Source organism: Castor canadensis, chromosome 6, assembly GCF_047511655.1.
Source record: "Castor canadensis chromosome 6, mCasCan1.hap1v2, whole genome shotgun sequence".
In the NCBI taxonomy this organism is placed as follows: domain Eukaryota; kingdom Metazoa; phylum Chordata; class Mammalia; order Rodentia; family Castoridae; genus Castor; species Castor canadensis.
Window position 1 is genome coordinate 18694216 of NC_133391.1, and position 22285 is coordinate 18716500.

General features: G+C 44.7%; 1 protein-coding gene across 1 annotated transcript in view; it reads right to left on the reverse strand.

Annotated features, from left to right (window-relative positions):
* The window catches only part of Sspn (sarcospan), a 35065-nt gene extending 25453 nt beyond the window's left edge, over positions 1 to 9612 (reverse strand). The window contains exon 1 of the mRNA XM_020164723.2: positions 9318 to 9612. Coding sequence (XP_020020312.1) covers positions 9318 to 9539 — 222 coding nt within the window. The 5' untranslated portion in view covers positions 9540 to 9612. The remainder of the gene's footprint in view (positions 1 to 9317) is intronic.
* Between the last annotated feature and the right edge of the window lie 12673 nt (positions 9613 to 22285).

The following is a 22285-nucleotide window of genomic DNA, read 5'->3' on the forward strand; positions in this document are numbered from 1 at the left end:
AGTGGGATTTCCTAAACTAAGTGAAGTTTCTACTTCACTCGTAAGTGCTTTTGCTTTTATGGCCTTCTGTTCCGTTGCTTATGGATCATGTAACTCATTCTTGTGACAGACACTAGCCAACAAATTCTATAAATACCTACTTATGAAAGATATTCTCTGGCCAAAAAGTGTAAGAGAAAAAGATTTGTGTTAGCCTTTCTCACGAATTAACAGGAGGAGTTGAATCGTTATGTCTTTCTGGAGAAAGAAAATAAGTGAACCCTATGGTTCATTTGTTTCACGTTGGGATTTTTCGAGCACTCAGAAGTGTGTCAGGGTCGGGGGGGGACTCATTAATGTGGACATAGCCGACTCCAGTGGCTGTCACAGGCAGGATCTCATGACTTGTGTAATTAAGTGGGTCCTCAAATGAGGCCCCACTCCAGAAATGACCGCAGAGATACCGCCGGGCTCATCCACGTGAAAGAGAAAAGTGCTAAATAGTGCAGTGAGTAGAAACCACAGCAAATCAAAATAAATTCAATTATGTGACGTTGAATTGGTAGCACAAATGATATTACCAGGTGGCTTTTCTGATTGAGAGCACTTAACAATAAGGAGATACAGGAAACAATAAGGAGACACACGGGAACACCGAGCCACATTTAGTAACAAGACTTCCATCTGAATATGGCTTTGTCCTTTTCACCTCGAGGAGGTCAGTGTCCCCAGGCAGCTTCCCATGGATGGCGACATGGTCAGCCAGACACTGAGCTTTTTGTGGTGTGTGTGAGGACGGGAGAAGAAGAGAGCAAAGCTTCAGGGAGGTCTCCAGGTGGAAAAATTTGTGACGCACTTGGTTCTGTGACTGCCTGAGAATTATTTATCGAGAGTTCGATGTCACAATAGTTTTGGTTGTTCATTTAAAAAAAAATTACAGCTGGTCTCAGAGCCCTTAACACAGAGCAAAACCTGTAACAGGCATCCCAGACCACCTGCTCTCAAGAGGACAGAGCCAAAGCCAGCCTGCGGGGGTCGGTCCTGTTTCAGAACACATGACCTCCTGACAGGTAACTCAAACGACGGTGTCGGATGCCAGTGTTGCCTGTGTGCAGCCACGAAGTCCTCCTTCCCCTCCTTTAATGTGGTCACCCTGAGTCTTTCCTTGCCCTTCCCATGGCCTGAGGTGCCCCGCTCTTGTCCCCGGGTAGCAGAGCCATCTGGTTCCTTCTCCCTACATGCAGGGGACCCCTGCCTCTCCCTCCCTCCAGCCTCAGTCCTTTTCCGGGTCAGGCCTCCTTCATGGCTTCCCCAGCATAGCTCAGTGGAAGATAAGGCCCAGCCTGGCCTAATGGCCTGATAGTGTCCCACACCTGATACTCAGAGGTACAGGGTAAGTGCTGCTCTGTCCCCGGTAGAAAGCTCTAATTGACTCCTAGTAAGGGTGTAGTTAACACATCGGCAGGCCCCTCTCCTCTTGTCTTAATAACTTATCTTAAAGGGTTTTTAGATGGCTCCTTTCAACGACTGAGACTCAAAGTCTTCAGAACAACAATCAAGGGTGATGGCACTAAGAGTCTCTCCCAGGGCCACAGTTGCTCATGGTGGCCACCTCAGGTGCAGGCCCAACAGAACTTCTCTATGGGATAGGATGCTTGCTTGTGAATGAACCTTTGCTTTCTGATGTCCAGCCCTGTACTGGACACGGAGTCCCAGGATACATGGAGCTGCGGCACTCTGTTGGTGACTGGGAGGAACGCTCAGACTCTCAATGAGACAGGGCAGGAGTGCCTGCAGTGCCGGCCTTCTGCTGGCTGCTCCACGTGGAAGGGCTGATGCTCTGCCCTGGTCTTTCCCTCTGGGGTGGTGTGGGTTCGTGCTGAGCTTGGCAAAGAAACAGCAGAGCCCAGCCTGGGGTCTCTAAGGTGCAAAGTGCTCAAACCAGAGTAAGTGGGGAGATGAGGTTCTATGAGGTTTTAAGGGTGGGAGACTAATGTGATGGGATGATTGGTCACTTAATGGCAGGGCAGGTGGGCAGGGGGAGAGGTCCTAGTGTGTGGACCAAGAAAAGGCTATGTGGCCACCCTGAACATGGACTCCCAGTTCTAGGACTAGAGAAAATTAACATCTGTCTGCTGTTGAAACTAGCCAGTGAGATGAATGGATTAAGAAAATGTGGTATCTATACACAATGGAATTTTATGCAGCCATGAAGAAGAACGAAATGTTATCATTCGCTGGTAAATGGATGGAATTGGAGAACATCATTCTGAGTGAGGTTAGCCTGGCCCAAAAGACTAAAAATCGTATGTTCTCCCTCATATGTGGACATTAGATCAAGGGCAAACACAACAAGGGGATTGGACTATGAGCACATGATAAAAGCGAGAGCACACAAGGGAGGGGTGAGGATAGGTAAGACACCCAAAAAATTAGCTAGCATTTGTTGCCCTTAACGCAGAGAAACTAAAGCTGATACCTTAAAAGCAACTGAGACCAATAGGAAAAGGGGACCAGGAACTAGAGAAAAGGTTAGATCAAAAAGAACTAACCTAGAAGGTAACACACATGCACAGGAAATCAATGTGAGTCAACTCCCTGTATAGCTATCCTTATCTCAACCAGCAAGAACACTTGTTCCTTCCTATTATTGCTTATACTCTCTCTTCAACAAAAATAGAGATAAGGGCAAAATAGTTTCTGCTGGTTATTGAGGGGGTGGGGGGGAGAGAGAGGGGGTGGAGTGGGTGGTAAGGGAGGGAGTGGGGGCAGGGGGGAGAAATGACCCAAGCCTTGTATGCACATATGAATAATAAAACAATAAAAAAAATTAAAAAAAAAAAGAAACTAGTCAATGAATGACATTTTGTCATGCCAGCTTTAACAGACTAAAACAGAAAGGAAATGTATTTTAGTTAACGCCACACATGTAAGTGTACACATATGAATTTTAAAAGTGACCGGGGTCGTGGAGTGAGCTGGCTCGCATAGGCATCTGACAGTCCCTCCTGCCAAGTTCTATCTCAATCCATGGGGCTGGAGGCAGCAGCTGATGAGCGTGTGCCTCTGAAACAGGTTTTCATACAGCACGTGCTATAAATCCTGTTTCCAAGTTTAACCTTTTACAGAAGCTATCAGCTTATGAACTCATTGCGATAGGCCTAGACTTGAACATTCGTGCCACGCAATGACTAAAAGATTTAAATATGACCGCATGATGTCTCACCAGCTCTGAATCTTGATGGATTTTTTTGATCAGTGCTTGTCTAGTTTGCCAGGCTCTGGGTCCTAAAAATATACTACACTTTGCAGAGAAGCGACGCCCCATTAAAGGTCAACGCTTAGATTCCACTCCTGTCCCGTAGTAATGTAGGCACATGCACGTGGTCCCCTCCACACACCCTGGTGTGTGTCCTCAACAGGAGCCAGGTTCAGCAGGAGCCAGGGGATCCAGTTAAAGAACACCCTAAAAGAAACATCAGGGACAGCACCGCAGGCAAAAACATCTAAAAAACATCCACTTCCTCAAAGCAAATGAAAAGTGGGCACCATATCAGAAATCTATTACTTGTCTGGACCAACTATTAGGGGACTTCATGCCATTGCTTCCTTCATAGAAGGAAAGATTGATAATATGCATATCTGGCATTTGGCCACATCAATCTTAATAAATCCTAATTTATTCTAACTAGAGGAATGCAAAATAAGTCAAATGAAGTCTTCTACCTCTTTTTTTGGGGGGGACAGTCTTTTAGTCATTTTGTAACATGAAGTAAAACAACTTGCTGATGGTAAGTCAGAGTTCTCTTACTTGTCAGAAATAAACTTTAATTCCTCTGTACTGCATAGTTGACAATGGCTCTGGCAAGGTGACATGGGAGCTCTGATAATGGCAGTAGGAAATAAATGGATTTCAGTTCAATCCACCGGTGTCCATTCTGTGTGTCAGGGGATACAGAGTGGCCAGCGGGTGTTGGGTATGCAATAAACTTAAAGTAAGAGAACATGTTGTTCTTTTTTATTTGACAAGCCCCAAATTCTAGTATTCCTATCATAAAAAACTAAGTCCAAAATTAGGATGGACATCTCGAAAGTTTCCAGGGATTAACTTCCTGAGTTAACTTTCTGAGTTGAATATATCCACAAGATAAGATTTTAAAACATCAGGACCCCCCGCCCCACTTATTTTTTAAAAAAGAAAGGATGTATAGAGAAAAGTTCCTAACTCTACAAGCCCTCCTGTGGCCTCGGCACACCTGGTGTGATGGCACAAGAAGAGGTAAATCTCATTTCTCCTGATGACCTTGCGGTCAAACTCAGGTCCTTGAGCTTGCAATGCAGGCACTCTATGACTTGAGTCCTAGCTCCAGCCCTTTCTGCTTTAGGTTATTTAGGGTCTTGAATTTTTTTCCCAGGCTGGTCTTCAACCTCGATCCCCTTCCCTATGCATACTGTGTGTTTGGGATTGCAGATGTGCACTACCACACTTGTCTTGTTTGTTGATAACTTTTTTCCAGGCTGGCCTTGAACTGAAACCTCTGGATCTCCTCCTCCTGAGTAGCTGGGATTAGTGTTGTGAATACCACATCTGCTATTTTGTTGAATTTTAATCTTCCTTACTCTGTCTTCTTTTCCTTAAATTCTTTTAGGAAACATTTCATTAAATTCTTGTCTAACTATTTTACTTTCATATATTTTTTACAATTTATTTGGCCAAGTTAATTCAATTACATTCCATTTTATACCTAATTGAGTTCTTCATAAGGTATAAGATGACTTTCCTACCATTACCTTGTATAATTGAATCTTTACTTTCTAATAACCCTGTGACAGTCGCTATCATAAACACTATTTCCCATTGGTACCTGAAGTGCTACGTTGGGTTTTGGAAGCATATTCACATCCCAAACAGAAAAATAACAAAGTACTTGGCTGTGTGTTCTAAAAATATAATTCCAAATTTAATTTTTCAAATGTCAAAACTCCTATGTAGCAAACTGACAGCACCTTTAGCTCCTTGACTTGTTGAAGGGTCTATCAAACCTCAATGTCAAACCTTTCTCTCTCCCAATTTCTTGCCACAACCATGATCAAGTCATTTAGCTAAATCATTTTATCTCCACTTACAAACTGTGGATAATAACTACATCTGAGCCTTATTTGCTATATGCCCTATGTCTACTTATCTGTTTTAAGATAAGTAACCATTTTCTTGCTATGAGAATGGGAAGAAAAAATTAAATAATCACTGAATTTTCCCTTCCATTAAGTAAACCTTAAAATAGATTTAAAAAATCTGAATGCACCTGCATTTTCAATTCCTTGGAGTAAGTTAACCGGTGTTACTGAAATTCTTGACAAGTCTTGTAATCACCACGGATTTATACAATGACTTTTATGAAGGACATTAAATAAAGGAAATATTCTCTTTTTCTGTTAAGCCCTTGCCTTAAACTTTTAAGGGGATCAACATGGTATGCTAGATCTCAGGGTTTCACTGTGGCGTGTGGGCAGACAGAGGAGAGCTGAGGACCACCATAGTGCTGGGATTTCCTCTGTCCACAGCAACATCTCCACCAGAGACGAGACACAGAGGAGCCTGCTGCTAAACTGACTTCAGAGGAGAGATGTAAAAGCCAATAAATAACTGCAAGTGAAATGCTTTGACAGGTAAATGGGCTTTTAAAATATTCGTGTAGATCACATTTTCTAATCAAAGTATTCATTACTGTCAGGTATCATAAGAGCACATGCCCCTCGGGAGTTGGAGACCTCCAGGTAGAAGGTCACCATTTAATTAAGACCAATGCCCAGGGCAGCAAGCAGCCCAACAAATGTTAGTGAATGAAGAAGAGCAAGGGCCAGTATAAACTGTAAGGTCTCACCTCTGCCAGGACTGCGTTCATTAAGAAGCACGTGAAGGCCCCAAATTTCTTGGATTCCTTTAATCCATACATGACTTTTCATCCAATGACACCACCACTCAAGCCATTAACAGAGAAAAACCATGCTGGACAAACTTCTGCTTCTCAGGGCTTTGCACTGCGCCCCTCACCAGGCTCATCTTCAAAGACACTGCTTCACTTCCTACTATCATTGGGATGTGACTTTCACCCCTCAAACCATCTGCAAAGAATTTTGAAAGAATAGCACTTTTGCAGATTTTGAAGTCTCTATAGCTGCTTTTTCTCTCTTAGAGAGAAATCTTTTGCAACTGAAGTAAAAAAGATTTCAGTCATCTCTCTGATCCGGGGTGAGTGGAGTCACATTCATGGTTAGGCAAGAAATGACCTATTTATTTTCCTACAATTCCACTGGAAGTAAGTCTCTGAGGACCTGGTTAGTCTATAAGTAGAAGCTCACAGAATGTTCATCATGTCACCCAGGCATTGGTTGAAGGAGAAGCCATCCAAGTGGATTTAGATAGATGCAGGTTGTGTTATAGGAACGGCAACTCCCCAGATCCCAAATTAGTGGGATAGCATCATTTAAAAAGTGAAGCGACTCCCAGCCAGTGAGAGATGGGCAAATACAGATGAACAGAAGCAAAGCACCTGCAGCTGTGGATGGAGTGGGCACGTCCTGCCACCTGTGGTCTGGGTGTGGGCATGGATTGACTGACCCCTACTGCTTTGTTCTCCAGGGTCCCCTGCACAGGTCTCAGGATTTCCTTCAGGATACATCAGACCAGAATCACTCCAAATCCCAAAGGGAAAAAGACCCTCAGGAGGTCCCCTCCTCCTAGTTCATTTTTATAACTTCCAGAGAGATTCCGAAAGCACTAACCCAATACCACTGAGATTGCTAAATTGTAACTTGGCTGAGAACAGAGAAAGGTGAGATGGCCAAATTGGTGTCTCCTGCAGGGTCCAAACTGTTCTGAGAAATGCAGCGAGTGAGAAATGACCGTTCTGTAAGACCAGAGATGAAACAAAACCACTGCTACTTTGAAGAGCACCATTACCAGTGACTGTGTGCCTTGCAGCTAATACAGCTTCCCCTTAGATGGCCCTATTGGAAGGACTTTATTTAATCCTCAGGACAATCCTAAGAGGGGGAAATGACTAGGTCTCAGTAGAGAAATGGGAACCTAGAGAAGTTAAGTAACTTGCCAAAGTTATTTAAAAAATAATGCCTGAGTTGGGGCTCACCACCAGGTGACCCTTGCCATCTGACTCCTATCTTTTCCCTTCCCTGAAAGACAGCGTGCCCAGGGCAAGCACTGTGCTTGCTATGAGCAAGCTTCAAACGAATCCCAGATTATACAAAAGAAAAGCAGGAGAGACAGAGACCTGGTTGTAGGCACTGTTCTCTGTGCCACACCCAGCAAACTTCCAGGGAAATAAGACCGGGTCACTCGGCAGGAGCTTCAGTGCAAGAAGTTGATTTATATCTTAAGCCTTAAACATTAAAATGAGTTTTTTCCCAAATTTGCTTCCTTGGAACTTGGGGTTTTGAAGTTGAAATAAAAGGTAGAAGCATTCAAACATGATACTCGAAAATACTGAATAACTGAGTTTCATTCCCTCTTTCTTTTGTTTTGCCTAGCCTTCAAGGACAGATATTTTTCAACTTAAGTATGTTGACAGTCATGGAGGTGACTAAAATATCCAGTGTATCTTAGTGAAAAGCTATTTTTAAAATCACTTGATTTAGAAAATTCCAATCATGGTAATTCCACGGGACTTCTTAGTACACAAATTAAAAGTTTTAAATTACTCTGCAATAATTTGTGAATTCAAATAATCTTAATTAGAAAATACCTCACCAATGCATATTTATCAGGCATCTTCCATGTCTGCCCAGATACAAAATTATTCTGAGGGTTGTTTTGTGAGTTACAGTTCTTTTGGTAATGGGAGATCAGGAGTCAGAAATGGGAGATCAGGAGTCAGAAAGTGTCGATGCTGTTCTCTCCTGACAATGCTGGCCATATTTACTTCCTGGGTTTGAGAATGTGAAGTCAGTTTCCTGGTGCCTGACAAGGAACAACAATTCCCTTCTCCAAAACATGGTTTCATGGTCCAGGAGTCAATGCACATGTGAATTTAGTAAGCCACAGGGCTGACAGCATGCTAATTAAACTGCAAGCCACCTATGGGGACAGCACATGTCAATGATGGAGGCCGATGTAGAAAGGTATGAATCAACCTGAGAGCTGACTGTGTGGCTCGAGCAAGTGCAAAACCCTGAGTTCAAACCCCAGTACTGCCAAGAAAAAAAAGGGGACCAGAGAGGGGCCAGGAGGTGAGCCACTTGCAGGGGAAGGGAGCCCTTCCAGTCTCTCCTGCCCAGGGCCCTTTCCTGCATCCGGTGCCTCCCTCCCAGAACCAGAACATCCAGGCCAAGAGGTTCCCTAACTATAAGGCCCATAAATGATGAAGGGGGGGTTGCTCTTTAGGTACCCCACTATTAGTTCCCCCTCAAATTGTCGCTGAGAATGGGGTACATTTCATCAAGAGTTACGGAGGAGGGGGCGTTCCAATGCCTGAAGAGAAGCTGCAGAGATCATCAAAATACTCCTCCCTCTAATTGTCCCTAGGGTTTGGGGTGTGTCAACTCCTGACCTTGGGTGAGTCTGGCCCGGCTTAGCTCACTTGAGAAACGAGAATAATAGTAACTATCCTACAGGGACGACATGGAGACCGGGAACAATATCTGGAGGGCCTCTAACAGGGCAGGCACTCAGTAAGCAGTCCAGAAATGGCACCCATTGTACAGTAAAGAGTTCCTCTAACGAAGCCAGCTGTTAGCCTTTCCACACCCACCAGAACAGCTGAACCCCTTTTGCTTGGAACAGAACATTCATCAGCAGAGTCCCAAATAGATGTCTGCATGCTACCTTGGCTCCATCCCGCTTCAGACTCTAGTGAATTAAGGCTGCGCTTGCTGTATGCACATTGCAACATTATTCTATAAAGGAACCTTGACTTAACAAATAAAACGAATGCCACCCACTGCGTCAAGTCCAAGTACAGTCAGCCACATGGGGTGCTCTGAACTTTCCAACATAGTCTCACTTCACTTTGGGCTGCTTGTTTAGGGGCAGAGGTGGGGCGTGGGGACAGACTAAGGAGCAGCCCAGGGGGGCTGCTGTCCTTACTGAGGTGCTCAGTGTGACCACCAAGCGGCCCTGGCGTTGGCCCCCGCCCAAGGGTCCGCCAGGCCCGCGGAGGTAGGCGGGAAAAGGGCGGGAGTCCTCTGTGTCCACCTCGCCGGGTCCCAGTGTCCCGCACGGCGCCAAGCAGAGAGGTTAGGACCGCGGGGCGCATGCAGCTGTTAGTACCCCCCGCACTCCTGCGGCCCGCGCTCGCCCCGCGGACCCAGCCGATGCTTACAATGATCCCAGCCCAAAATGGAGTGTCTCTGACTAGCAGGGAGGAGCTGGTGCCAGCCATGAGGAAGCCCACCACGGTCACCGCGATGCCCAGCGCCAGCTGCAGCAGCGCCAGCAGCAGCGGGAAGCGGCACCCGCAGCACGTGCGCGCCGCGTCCTCCGCGCGCGGTTCCTCAGGGCTAGCGGCGTCCGCGTCCTCGGCCGTGGCCTTGGCCTTGGCCATGGCGGCTGTAGCTGCGGCCGTGCGGCGCCCGAGGACCGACGGACCGACGAGCGGGCGGGGCCGGCTGCCTGGTATTCGGGTTACGGAGGCTGAGCAAATATGGAAAGCATTTGGAGCCACTGGGCCTCCCGGGCCTCTAGCGCAGGGGGAGTCGAGGGGGGTCGCCAACTGCCAACGCGGCGGGGCGCAGCGCCGGCCTTCTGGGGCCGGAGCACTTCAGATGTGTCTGCAAGAGTTTGCGTGACTTATACTCTCTACAACAAAATTAGAGATAAGGGCAAAATAGTTTCTGCTGGGTATTGAGGGGGGGGAGCGGGAGGGGGTGGAGTGGGTGGTAAGGGAGGGGGTGGGGGCAGGGGGGAGAAATGAACCAAGCCTTGTATGCACATATGAATAATAAAAGAAAAATGGAAAAAAAAAAGAGTTTGCGTGACCGTGACCGTGCATTGTGAGTGTGCGTGTGTGCACGTGAGTGTGCATGTATGTCCATGTGTGTGTGAGTGCATTCTGTGTGCGTGTGAGTGTGTGAGCCTGGGCCTCCTGAGGTTGGAGCACTTCAGACAGGCTGCAGGGGAGCGAGTGTGGATATGTGATACTGCATGTGTGTGTCAGCATGTGTGTGATTGTGCTTGTCTAAGAGTGTGCATATGCGAGTGTGTGCAAATGTGTGTGTGAGCCCAGGTCTCCCAAGGCCAGAGCCCTCAAGACAGGCTGCAGGGAAGCATATGTGAGTATGTGTGCGTGTGCGTGTCTGTGTGTGCGTGTGTCTGTGTGTGAGTGTATGTACCTGTACAGTGTATGTTTTCCTCACTCAGAACTCAAGGATCTCTTTGGTTTTGTTTTTGTTTTCTGGGAGGTGCAATGCAAGGTGATGAATGTTTAAATCATTTGAATTTAATTAATAGACTATTTAATCCAAAATAGGCTTTGCTGGGCTACAAGCTGTGAAGTGTTTCCAAAAGTTAAATGTTTTCATTTTCCAACAGAGTCACACTCTTCTCTAAGTCCACCTGACAAAGAAGGCATTTCCCCCACTGAGGTATTGCTTTTGAAATAACTGTTTATAGAGGTGCCAGACTGGTTGTGAACACTCCGACATGCATCTGTTTTTAAAAGTTCTTTTAATGGCCTCCATGGAGTCCCCAGTCAGGCTTCATCACCCCCAGGACAATGTCCAGGGGGATTGTCCACCCTAACCAGGGACAGTTGTACACAGGCAACATCAAATGGCTGTCTTGAAAACACTTACAATGTGTTAGGATAGAAGGATGGTCAAGACAGAGGTAGGCCTACCTGTTCCTGCCCAAAGGCACAGAACAAGTCTGTAAAACTCGTTCATCTAGTTCTGCGCACCTGTACTCAGTAGCAACCAGGACAGATGTCAGTGAGACCACTAAGAAATGATCCCTTCTCTGTGAGGTACTTATACCTTTTCCATATGGTCCTCTTAACATTTAGAAAACTGTGTTCAAAAACAGCTGATACTGGGAAGATGTCAGGGTACATAAATGAAACTTACTCCTAGCTTGTTTGCAATCAGTTAATTTAAAGAAAGTCTAACTCCTGTGGATCCTTGGCATTATAACTAATTGTTATAGCTCTGCCTGTACATTGCATATCCCCCACAAGGTGCCTTTGAAGACATAAAATACATCCTTCACCCTGACTTATTTTATAAAATTCAGTATTTTCCTTATACTTTCCTCTAGACACTAAGAAAAATACGATCCATGGGAAAAAATGCAGTAACTTAGAAGATAAACTCCAAATCACATCCCCTCTCTACCAAGAGGCTCACATGCAAGGGTCCAGAGCAGCCAAGCAATGTCATGGTCACTCAGCTCCGAGGCCATCGCACCATCAGGACTTTTACTGTGAACACACAAAAGCTGGCATCAGAGCAAGACACCCACCTGACCCAGAACAACCCACATGACAAACTAGAACAACACTTGCTTTTGATACATAAATGTCGTCAACATTATCGGAAGCCAAGTGACCACCTGTAACTATTTGCATTAATAATACAGCTACCAGTCACTGAGTACCTATTCTGTCACAAGCGCACCTCCATGCCATGCATTGTGATTATAGCGTCCATTGTTAAATGAAAAGTATTGATTATCAGAATTACTACGTAACCAGCCTAGGAAGTCACTCGCTTAGTTAGGGGTGAGGTAAAGAAAACCAGGTGTGAACTTCAGTGCCAGTGGTCTTGTGCATAACCCGTTTCATTAATTACTTCCTGTGTATATACTGCCCATAGGCAAGCAGTGGACTATTTACATCATTTTTCATGTTAAGTAATTTAATTTAATGATCATTTGTAGTATTGTTTCTATTGCAGAATTAGCCTTGAACCTACGACCATCTGAGCACTTTACAAAAGCATCTTGATTCACTACTGTAAATTGCAACAGTCAGTTCTAGGTGGTGAATGTTTGGTCCTCACCATGGTGCTATGGAAGGGGCTGAGAAGCTTTCAGAAGGGAGGTCTGGTGGGATGTTTTCAGTCATTGGGGTTTGCCTTTGAAGGGATTGTAAGACACAGTTCTCTCCCTCTCTTACTTCTGTGCCACACAGCAAGTGGACATCCTCTGCCTGACACTCCCCCCATGGTGGCTGGAGTCTGAAACCTCCAGAACTGTGAACCAACCCAACCCTTCCTCTATTTGGGGTAGGGGTGGGGAGCAATAATTCAAACATGCTTGCTAGGCAGGTTGTCTACTACTTGAGCCATGCCACTGTTCAGTATTTTGGTTTTTTGGTGGTACTGGGGTTTGAACTCAGGGCTTTGCAGTTGCTCAGCAAGCACCCTACCACTTGAACCATACCTCCCACTTCTCTTTTTAAGTAGACTTATCTCAGGTATTTGTTATATTTCAGAAAGCTGACTGACCCATGGAGGAGACCACTTATCCATTAGGGCCTGAAAGTGGGCAGCACCAAGTCCTTTGTATACTACACTTCTTCCTGTACATTCCTGTGATAAAGTTAAATGTATAAGTTAGACAAAGTCAGAGAGTAACAACAACTGGTAATAAAATAGTGCAATTATAACAATATGCTGTAATAAAATTTACATAACAAATTATTAGTTATGAAAATTTCCATTTAATATTTTTAGAAAGCAAAACTATATTAGAGAAATGACTGCATGTTGTTGGAATAAGGCCTTCCTTGTAATTGCCCGGCTGACATTAGTTACAAATGAAACCGGCAGCAGAGAGCAACATCCAGGGTAAACCGCTTCCTTCTAATCTGATTAACACTGCCTGCTTCCTTTCCAGCTTCCAAAGAACAACGCAGCGGTGAGGGGACCTCACACCTGCTAAGACTCCCAACAGCCTGGGCGAACCTGGGTTTGAGGAGGCCTGGTGTTGGGCAAAATCATGAGATATTGTGATGAGGATGATGCTTTTGCTGAAGTGCTACACGACAATAGAAACAAAGAGAGAGAAGTTGTTGCCAGCTGGTTACTGAGGGAAAGAGGTGATCAAGGCTGGTGAGACGTGACTGTCATACATCTTAAGATGTAATGAAAAAGCTCTTCTTTAAAGGTTCTTGTCACTGACAAAAATCACCATTTCTAGCTTATCACACAGTTTAACAGAAACACAGTTTAACTGTGTTTAACTGATAAACACAGTTTATCAGAAGTTATGATGTCACTATTTCAGAGGCTAAACATTAACTTCTTCAGATATTTATATTATTGAGAGAAAGGCAGAGTAGAAGAGTTTTTAGATACCCTTGGCTGCTTTCATAATTCAAAACCAACAGAGATTGTAAATTAGGACTGTGAGAGAGTAGTTAATATGATATTATTCTGATTCCAGAAGGAAAACCAACATCAAGCTCAGTGTCTTTGCAGTCTGTCTCAAACTTAGCATCATCTTGGAGCATTCATGCTTCAGAAGTTCAGAACAGGGAAGGTGGTGACGCCTTAAAAGAAGTGTCGTTAGCGCCACGTCCTCAGGAAATCCAACTAGAAGTAATCTCTAAACTAACATAGCTCTGAGCATATGATCATTTCCAAGGTTTGTATCGTCTTTTTACTAAGTAATTAAATACATATAAACCCTTCAACAAGATTTGACTTAAAGTGGTATCAAATACTCTGTGTAGAGTAATTGGGAAATTGTTTGTAACATGCAACACCATGGTCCCCAAATGTCTCACTGGCTGGCCTCTGTCCCTAAAATGACTCAGAGACGTTGCCCACCTCTGTGTGCATCTGCAAATCCCTCTTTCCCCGTTTACTCATATGTCTATGGCTTAATTTGAAATATATCTTTTGACCCAATTTTCTCTCAAAAGAACTGACCCGTTTATACTTTAAGTTAAATGTCATCTAAGCAATGTTCTCTTTATGGTCAAGGGAGGGCTTGTGACTTTCTCATCTCATTGAAACTCTGTAAAGCTGATAATTTTCAGCCGGGCACCGGTGGCTCACACCTGTAATCCCAGCTACTCAGGAGGCAGAGATTAGGAGGATCTCGGTTCAAACCCAGCCTGGGCAAATAGTTCACAAGACCCTGTCTTGAAAAACCCCTTCACAAAAAACAGAGCTGGTAGCACGGCTCAAGGTGAAGGCCCTGAGTTCAATTCCCAGTACTGTAAAAAAAAAAATTTACCTTTCATTCATAATGCCAAAATATTCAACATGTAATTTTATACGAGTGATTTTGGTGTATCCTCTACATGTAGTAACAAACAACTAGTTAATTTTAATTAAAGAACAGATGAACAAATCACAGTATAGTCTACTTTCTAGTAAGAAAAGGAGTGAACTGTTACTGATACAGAAAACAACTTAGATGGGTCTCACTGTGTGTTGAAAGAAACCAGCCACCAGACAATACATACTGCACAATTCCATTCATATCGAAAACGCTGAAGGCAACATGAATCCATAGTAATAGAATTCAAGCGGTTGTGGAGTTGGGGTGAAGGAACTGATTAGAAGGTGCAGAGGGGACTTTCTGGGTCCCTCTTTGGAAGTGAGCACTCAAGGTCTGCTATTGTATGGAATGACATCTCAATTTTTAAAAATACAATAAAAAGAGAAATACAGAGTCCCTAGATAGCCATCCATGATTAACTATAGAACAAATAGGAGGGTGGTGGCAAATTTGAACCATCTTGCCAACCTCTCCTAATTTCTCTCCAGCCTTTCTGACCCCTCTGCATTACCTATGGCTGCAAATTTAGTGTTTGAAATAATAATTATGACTTTGTAGTTTCTGTGGTCAAAGATTCAAACAGGGCATAGCAGGAATGGTTTGTTCTGTTATCTAGAGTTCTGGAATCATCTGAGGATATCTCAACTGAGACAGGAGGCCCTGCTGGCAGGTCGTCATTTCATGTGGCTTTTCTGCAGGGCTGTTTGAGTGTCCTTCAACGCCATGGCTGGCTTCAACCACACCAGAGATGCAGAGACTGAGCAAGCAGGTAAGGAGGCGTCCTCAGCATTGTGCAGCCTCGGAAGTCATACAGCTGCACTGAGCACATCCTGGTCTTTAGAAATGGGGCACTATGTCTAACTGACAGTTGAGAAGAATTAAGATCTGTCCTCAAAAGAAAGCTGTCATCAAAGACTTGTTTTTAAATTGCCACACCCTCCTGCTCAAGCTTCTTCACAGACTGAACTGTCTTTGCTGATCTCTTGGCACTCCTCAGGGTTCCGTTCTTTGTCCCCATGCTTCTTATTCTACATACTCTGTGGCTTCATTATGATCCCAAGCCCATCTCAGATGTCTCCCCTGAGCTCTAGATCTGCACATGCAGATTCTTATTTACGTCCCCACTTAAAAGTCCCAAATGTACCTCATACCCACCCTGTCCCTGAACTCCATAGAAAAAAATAAAAAGTGTCTGAAGACTTCAGTGCCAAGATAGTCATTGGTCACCTCTGTCAGGAACATTCCCATGCTGCAGTTAGGATTTTGACTAGGATAAGCCTGAGTAGGAGGTGAAAAGGGAGAATCCAGGTAAAGGGATTTATGGAAATGTCTCTGAAGGGAAAGCAGCAGAAGACATATACAGCCAAGGTAAATATTACCTCTTGTTATGGTTTGGCTCTTAAATGTATCACAATGTATCAAAGGTTTGGTCACCAGCCTGTGGCATTACTGGGAGGTGATAGAACCTTTAGGGAGTTATTAGGTCACGGAGAGTGCCCTTGGAGGAGATATGGGGACCCTGGTCCCTTCCTCTCTCTCTCTCTCTGCTTCCCAGTGACTACCTTGCCACAGCTCCTGCCATGACATACTGTCCTGCCATGGGCCCAAAGCAGCAGGGCCAAATGAACATGGACTGAAACCTCTGAAACCATGAGCCAAAAACTCTTCCTCCTGGGATGAAAATCTAACACCTCACCCCCCCCACCCCCCCCAAGGAAGACACTTGAGTATGTTTGTGTGTTGAGGACAAAGGTGAAGAAGAGGCCAGGGGAGTACAATTCATCCCATCGGTTGCTTGGGTGATGGAACTGCTGGTGGAGGGAGTCCCTCACCGGCTGAGGGAGGAGGAAAACCCGTAGACTAGACTCATGCAGTGAAGCCTGCAAGGGCAGTGGAAGGTGGCTGAGGGAGCTCCTGATGTGACCTCTTCTTAGTGACACGTGCACTGGGGGTGGCTTCCATGTTTCTCTTGTGAGTCCCGCAAGCTTTAAATACACAGTCATTCTACCTCCTCTTATCGGATATCGCAAAAGCTCAGTTAAGGTTTAATGTAATATCATTTTCTGGCAAAACCAAAATGTTCAGTAATTCGTAAGAATAATATATTTGTAAATGTATATATTTACAAAATACTCCTACTATGCTCTTTAAATCTGACCAAAACCTGCCAGCTGGAAATTTCTCTAGAGTGGTTCAGTTGCTTGCTCCAGGCTATTTTTTTTTTTTAAAGTCTAGGTCTTCTTGTTCTAAACTCACTTTCCTCCTATATGTTGGCTGAAAGACTGAATTATTTATTGTACAGAAAAGCTGCTTTAGCACATTATACGTACAAACAATTGTGTGTGTCAAGGGAACGCCAAGCTTTGTGCTCAGGTCTCTCTGCCATGGCGCCATGACCAGGTACGTACAGCAAATGCTGGGTAGTCATGGCTGTGACCCCATGAGGGCAGACACCATGCTTAGTTGGTTCCATCATACCCAGCTCAGTATGGTTGCAATAAATACTTCTAAATCTTAAATAGTAATGAAGTTGTTTGGATTCAGGTATTTCTGAAATAAACTCTTCTTTAAAATCCTTGAATTGCACATTTTGTCCATTTTTATTTTTAAGAGTCATCTTTAGGAATTTAGGAATTACTCAACCAAGACTCTTTGGATGAATGATAATTAGGTTTTCTGAATAATAACATCAAAAACACCAAGAAGTCTTTTTAAACCTTCTATGTGTCATGCACAAACTACTAGATTTTCACTTGACACCATCCCTCCTCCTCAAAAGGGCTGAGTGATTGTGCCTCTGAGCCAGTGACTTATTTGGTCATTGGATTCCATATCCAGCCATTGCCACCTTTACAGGTATCTTCAGCCCTAAGACAAACCCTTTTTCTTTTCCTCCCAAAGATCTGTGAAATCACTAATGTTTATGCAGCCATGAGTGCAAACTCTGGTCCCAGACTTCTGATCTCCGCTGTAACTCTTACCAGCTGTGTGATGGTGGATGGACAAACTCCTGCAGCTCCATAAGCCTTGGGTTCCTCTCTGTGCAGTGAGAATATTGAAAGTATTTACCACAGAAGGTTGTGATAGTGTATTGGATGATTATTAATGAAAACACAAAGAGCATTTCCTGGTACCGATAATGGATCGATTATGAGTAAGTAATCAATACTTGTCAGCTCTCCTGCTAGCCCTACCTTCTTTTTTTGTTCACTCTCCCTCCTAAGCATTTGCCTTCTCTGAACTTTCCCTCCGGCAATCTTGTCCTCATTTTTTTCTCCTCCTACACTAAGCGCAAGGAGTGTCATCTTCTCTAGTCTTCTCTTGTCCTCACTGCCTGAGGTCTCAAAAGTTTCAACTATTTAGTATTTTGCTTCACAATATAATTTTGTTGTACTTCATCTGTATCCTGTGCTATCTTACCCGACTGAGACTTTTCTGCAAATAGAAGTGTCTTCTATTTCTTTAGAATGCCCCCAACTCTGGCCCCACCCATCATTGCAGGGAAGTGACCATTGTCATTGGCTTTTTGTCACCGGCCCCACCCAATCATAAAAGCTTTGCCATTTTATTTCTAGCCTGCTGTGGGCCTCATGAAGGTTATATCAAAATAAGTAGGAAAGTCACACTTGATATCCACAACTGATTTGAATTATTTCATAGAAGTTACTGAGTTGCTGGCACTTCAAAAACAATTTAAGAATCCAGCCTTAAACTAGATCTAGTGAAATCTGGGCAGGAAAAAGCCCACATTTCCTAATGCTTTTGATCCCAAAGTATTGCCCTGATGTGTAAGACATCTCTGCTTTTGACTTTATTGTGGAGTGACTCCCTCCCCACCACAACACGGTATTTTTGTACTGCCCACTCTGTGATGCAGAAGTGAACTCCTGGCTTGAGAAATCACACATCAGGTGTATCTATGCCCCCTATCCTGGGCTTGGTGGGTGGGCACATGGAGGACACCCAGGTAGAGCAGGAAGAATCAGTAGACAGGAGGCGAGATGCTACTCTGGATGGCAAGTCCTCCCTCTTCCTCTTGGAAGGGGGTACCAGTGCAGGGCTTTCTTTCCCATGACCTAAAGGGACTATTTCTATGACAGGAGAAAATACAGTTGACATTCAAAGAAAAACAAAGGCTGGAAGAGCAAAACAGAGCCAGGGAAGTGGCTCAAGCAGTAGAGCACCTGCCTAACAAGCATGAAGCCCTGTGTTCAACCTCCAATACCACCCCCCCCCACCAAAAAAGAGCAAAAAAGCTGGTGGTGGGTGACATCATTTGTGCATCAGAAAACAACTATGCCTGGAGCCTCTGCTCCTTCTGAAACGTTTCCAGGCAGGAGACTGCCTCTCTCACCACTGCATCACGACTTTTGGCATATACTATGTGCTCAATTAATATTTGTTGAATAGTTGATAAAATAAACAAGCCAGTGGGTTTCCTTTCCTTTAAGTAAGTTGTTGCTGTCTCTTCACACTGAAGGTAACCTGACCAGGGTCTCCATGTAGGTAAGCCTCAGCCATGGTCACGAGCACACTGGTCTGTCATTAACAGGCATGTGCAAGTGACAAGTGTGCAGTGAGGTCATTTCCCAAAAAGACAGGAATATCACAATGATAGGTTTTCTTTTGGTCAAATTGTGTGGGAAGATACAAAGCTGCTCTCAGCAGGGTAAATATTTTATAAGGTTCCTATTTACAATGCCTGTGTCATTTGGCATAAGGGAGCATGCCAGCTGCTGCTCCATGATCTGCTCTGCTTCTAGCTGAGGTATGTTTGCACCAGCAAAACATCATTCTCAACTAGCTCACTGTATACAGGGAATTGTAGCCTTATCAAAACTTTAAGTGGTGTGTTCGCAGATCCTGTGTGCACTGATCTTCAGCTGGTGTGCAGGTCAGATGTACACACCTGATGTGCTTGTGGGTGCAGCCATCTGCGTGTGTGGAACACACCCTGGTGAGTAAATTCTATCATAAACCTGCCCAGGACAGCCCACTCTCTGCTCCACACTCTTGTCCCCCAACACAGGGCAAAAGGAAACATTTTTCCCCCAAATCTGTTACCTTCTTATCTTTTGTTCTCAGGTGTGGACAATTGCTCTGCATTTTTTTTTTTGTATTGCTACATGACCCTGTATGCACTTGCTCCTGCCTGGAAGGAACTCCCATTCAGCTAGAGAGAGCTCGACCCTTGACCCCAGAAGGGTAACAGAGTGTGACACGTTTACCACAGAATCATGCGTAAGGCACAATGTGGCACCGAGGGCAAAGTTGCCCTACCACACGGTGTCACAACCTCAGGCAACAGACTGCATTTGGGAACTGTGCAGGCACCTGACGACTCACACTGTTGTCACAGCAGCTGGTCATTCACACCTTGTGGTTATTTATTTATCTCTGCGGTGACTCCGAAATGTGTCAGGTTAAAGCTCCTGATTCCAACCAGGATTGACCTCACACTTCCGCCCAGCCCACACCTCCACCTTAGAGACACTGCTTCTCTTTTCACACTCCCTGAGAATACCAAGAATCTAATGAGATAGGCGGGGGTGGCGGATGGAGGGTGGGCTGTCACTGTGAAGACCCAGCGACTGTACTTGGGGGCTCCTGGGAGCCCAGCAGCTGGAACACTGGACAGTAAGTCCAGCCAGGGTCCATGAGCCCCCACCTGTCAATCGTTTGCAAGCTCTGTCAACACCGAGTTTTACTTAACAACAATTGTGCAATAAATACACAGGATGTCAGTTGTGAGAATTTTCTCTCAGTATCATGCATTATTTTAAGCTCTGTTCCTAAAAGCCTAAAAGACCCAAATTTTAATAAAAATTTAGTCTCCTTTTCCATCCTGTTTAGAGAGAGAGAAAGCAATGCAAGAAAAGAAAAGGAGGATATGAGAAGTTTATTGAAGCAAGCTACTGGAGGCCTAATAAAAATGAAATTAGTATTTAAAGAAGAAAACCTCATCGAGATGTTAAAAGTGTTTGGACACAGATGATATTTTCCTCTTCCTGTTTTTCTGTGTCCTCTGATGAGCACATTAAATGACTTTGTAAAAACAAAACAAAGCAACCTTTAGTTTTCAAAAAAAAAACCACCTCACTTCAGTTTTTTGATTTGGGTTTTTTTGGGGGGGCGGTGGTGGTACAAGGTTTGAACTCAGGGCCCCACACTTGCTAGGCAAATGCTCTACCACTTGAGCCACAGCCCTGTTTTGCTTTACTTATTTTATTTTTTGGTGGCACTAGCATTTGAACTCAGGGCCTCATGCTTGCTAGGCAGGCACTCCACCACTTGAGCCACTCCACCAGCTATTTTTTGTGTGTGTGTGTGTGTATATTGGGTATTTTTGAGATATTGTCTCACAAACTATTTGCCCTAGCTGGCTTCTAACCATGATCCATGATGTACACACCTGATGTGCTTGTGGGTGCAGCCATCTGCGTGTGTGGAACACACCCTGGTAAGTAAATTCTATCATAAACCTGCTCAGACAGCCCACTCTCAGCTCCACACTCTTGTCCCCCAACACAGGGCAAAAGGAAACTTTTTCCCCCAAATCTGTTACCTTCTCATTTTTTGTTCACAGGGTAGCCAGGATTACAGGCGTGAGCCACCGGTGCCCGGCTTGCTTTAGTTATTTTTCAGGGAGCGTCTTGGGTTTTTGCTTTTTCACTGGTGGGCATAAGATGATCTGCCAGGGAGGGGGATGCTCTTGTGTGCCTACCACACAGCTGGGATCACAGGCACACGCCACCACACAGGCTTACTTGTTGAGAAGAGGTCTCCACAACATTTTTTTTGGGGGGCTGGGACTGGCCTCAAGCCACGATCCTCCTGATCTCTGCCTCCTGAGAAGTTGTGATGACAGATGTGAGCACTGGGCCCAGCCACAGTCTTCTAACAAACAAGTTGCATTTTTGTTCCCCTCCTCTGTGTGAGCTGTTTGCATTTTGTCTCATCTTTTCTCCAGCGGTCTTTCCTCTGTGGAAGTTCATCTGGAAGAGAAATTAATTGTGCCACTAAGTGGTCAGTGTGTCAGCTGAGGATGGTCTTTGACAGTTTTCCAGTTTATGCTTTCACCTGCAACATCCCAAGAGTCCCAGACCTGGTCCCAGGCCAGACATCTTTTGTGTAAATGTGAAGTTTACTCTGTGGAAGGGTCTACCCTAAACCCACCCTCTCCATGAAGATTTTCCTAACTTTCCCAGCAATGGGGTACTTCTCCAGCAATGTATGCATCACACGAGTTGTTGTCTGTATGGTCTGTGCATGGTGTTTTATGGTAGTCTGCATTCCTCCATAAGGCACTGTGGTTACCTGCTGTGTGCTGGGAGCTGTGCTACCTTTAAGGAGAGTGGGAAGATGAATTATGGAAACAGACTTTCAGCATATAGTGAGACAAGGAACTGCAATGTACAGAGGGCTTCACACATCCAGGAGAGCGGTGTCTTGCTCTTTGTCCTCCTGGATTGTCACCTGTAGGCTGTGGAGCAGTGGCCTTCCCACTTTCTGCCCCATTCCTTGACTGCCACTCCTAAGAAGTTACCATGAGGAGGCAGGGACAGGAGGATGACATTTTGAGACCAGCCCAGGCAAAGTTAGTACAAGACTCTAAAAACAACCTAAAGCAAAAAGGTTGGGGGCATGACTCAGGTGGGTAGAGCACTTGCCTAGCAATGGTGTTTGAGACCAAGGTCCAGCTAGAGACTTTATCACTCCCCACATGTCTCTGTCCCTCAGAAACCAGCAAGCATGGCTGAGGTTTCCTGCAGCCCCTAGGACTCTGAATACCCCTTTCATAATTCTGTCACTGTCCTCCCCAATTCCTAACACCAGCTATTAGGGGTAGAGCTTGAATCTTGAATTTCTTTTGCAGTTACCTAAATGACAAACATACTGAGTTGAGGACATAGTGGAGACTCAATTAGAAAGATATCAGCATATGGAGAAACCCTCATATGCTCACTGGTAGTAGTTCAATGCGGCTAAGATAATATTTTATGAAAAAAGATGGGTATCATATACTAAGGTAAGGGTAGAAACTTCTGAAAGTGTAAGAGG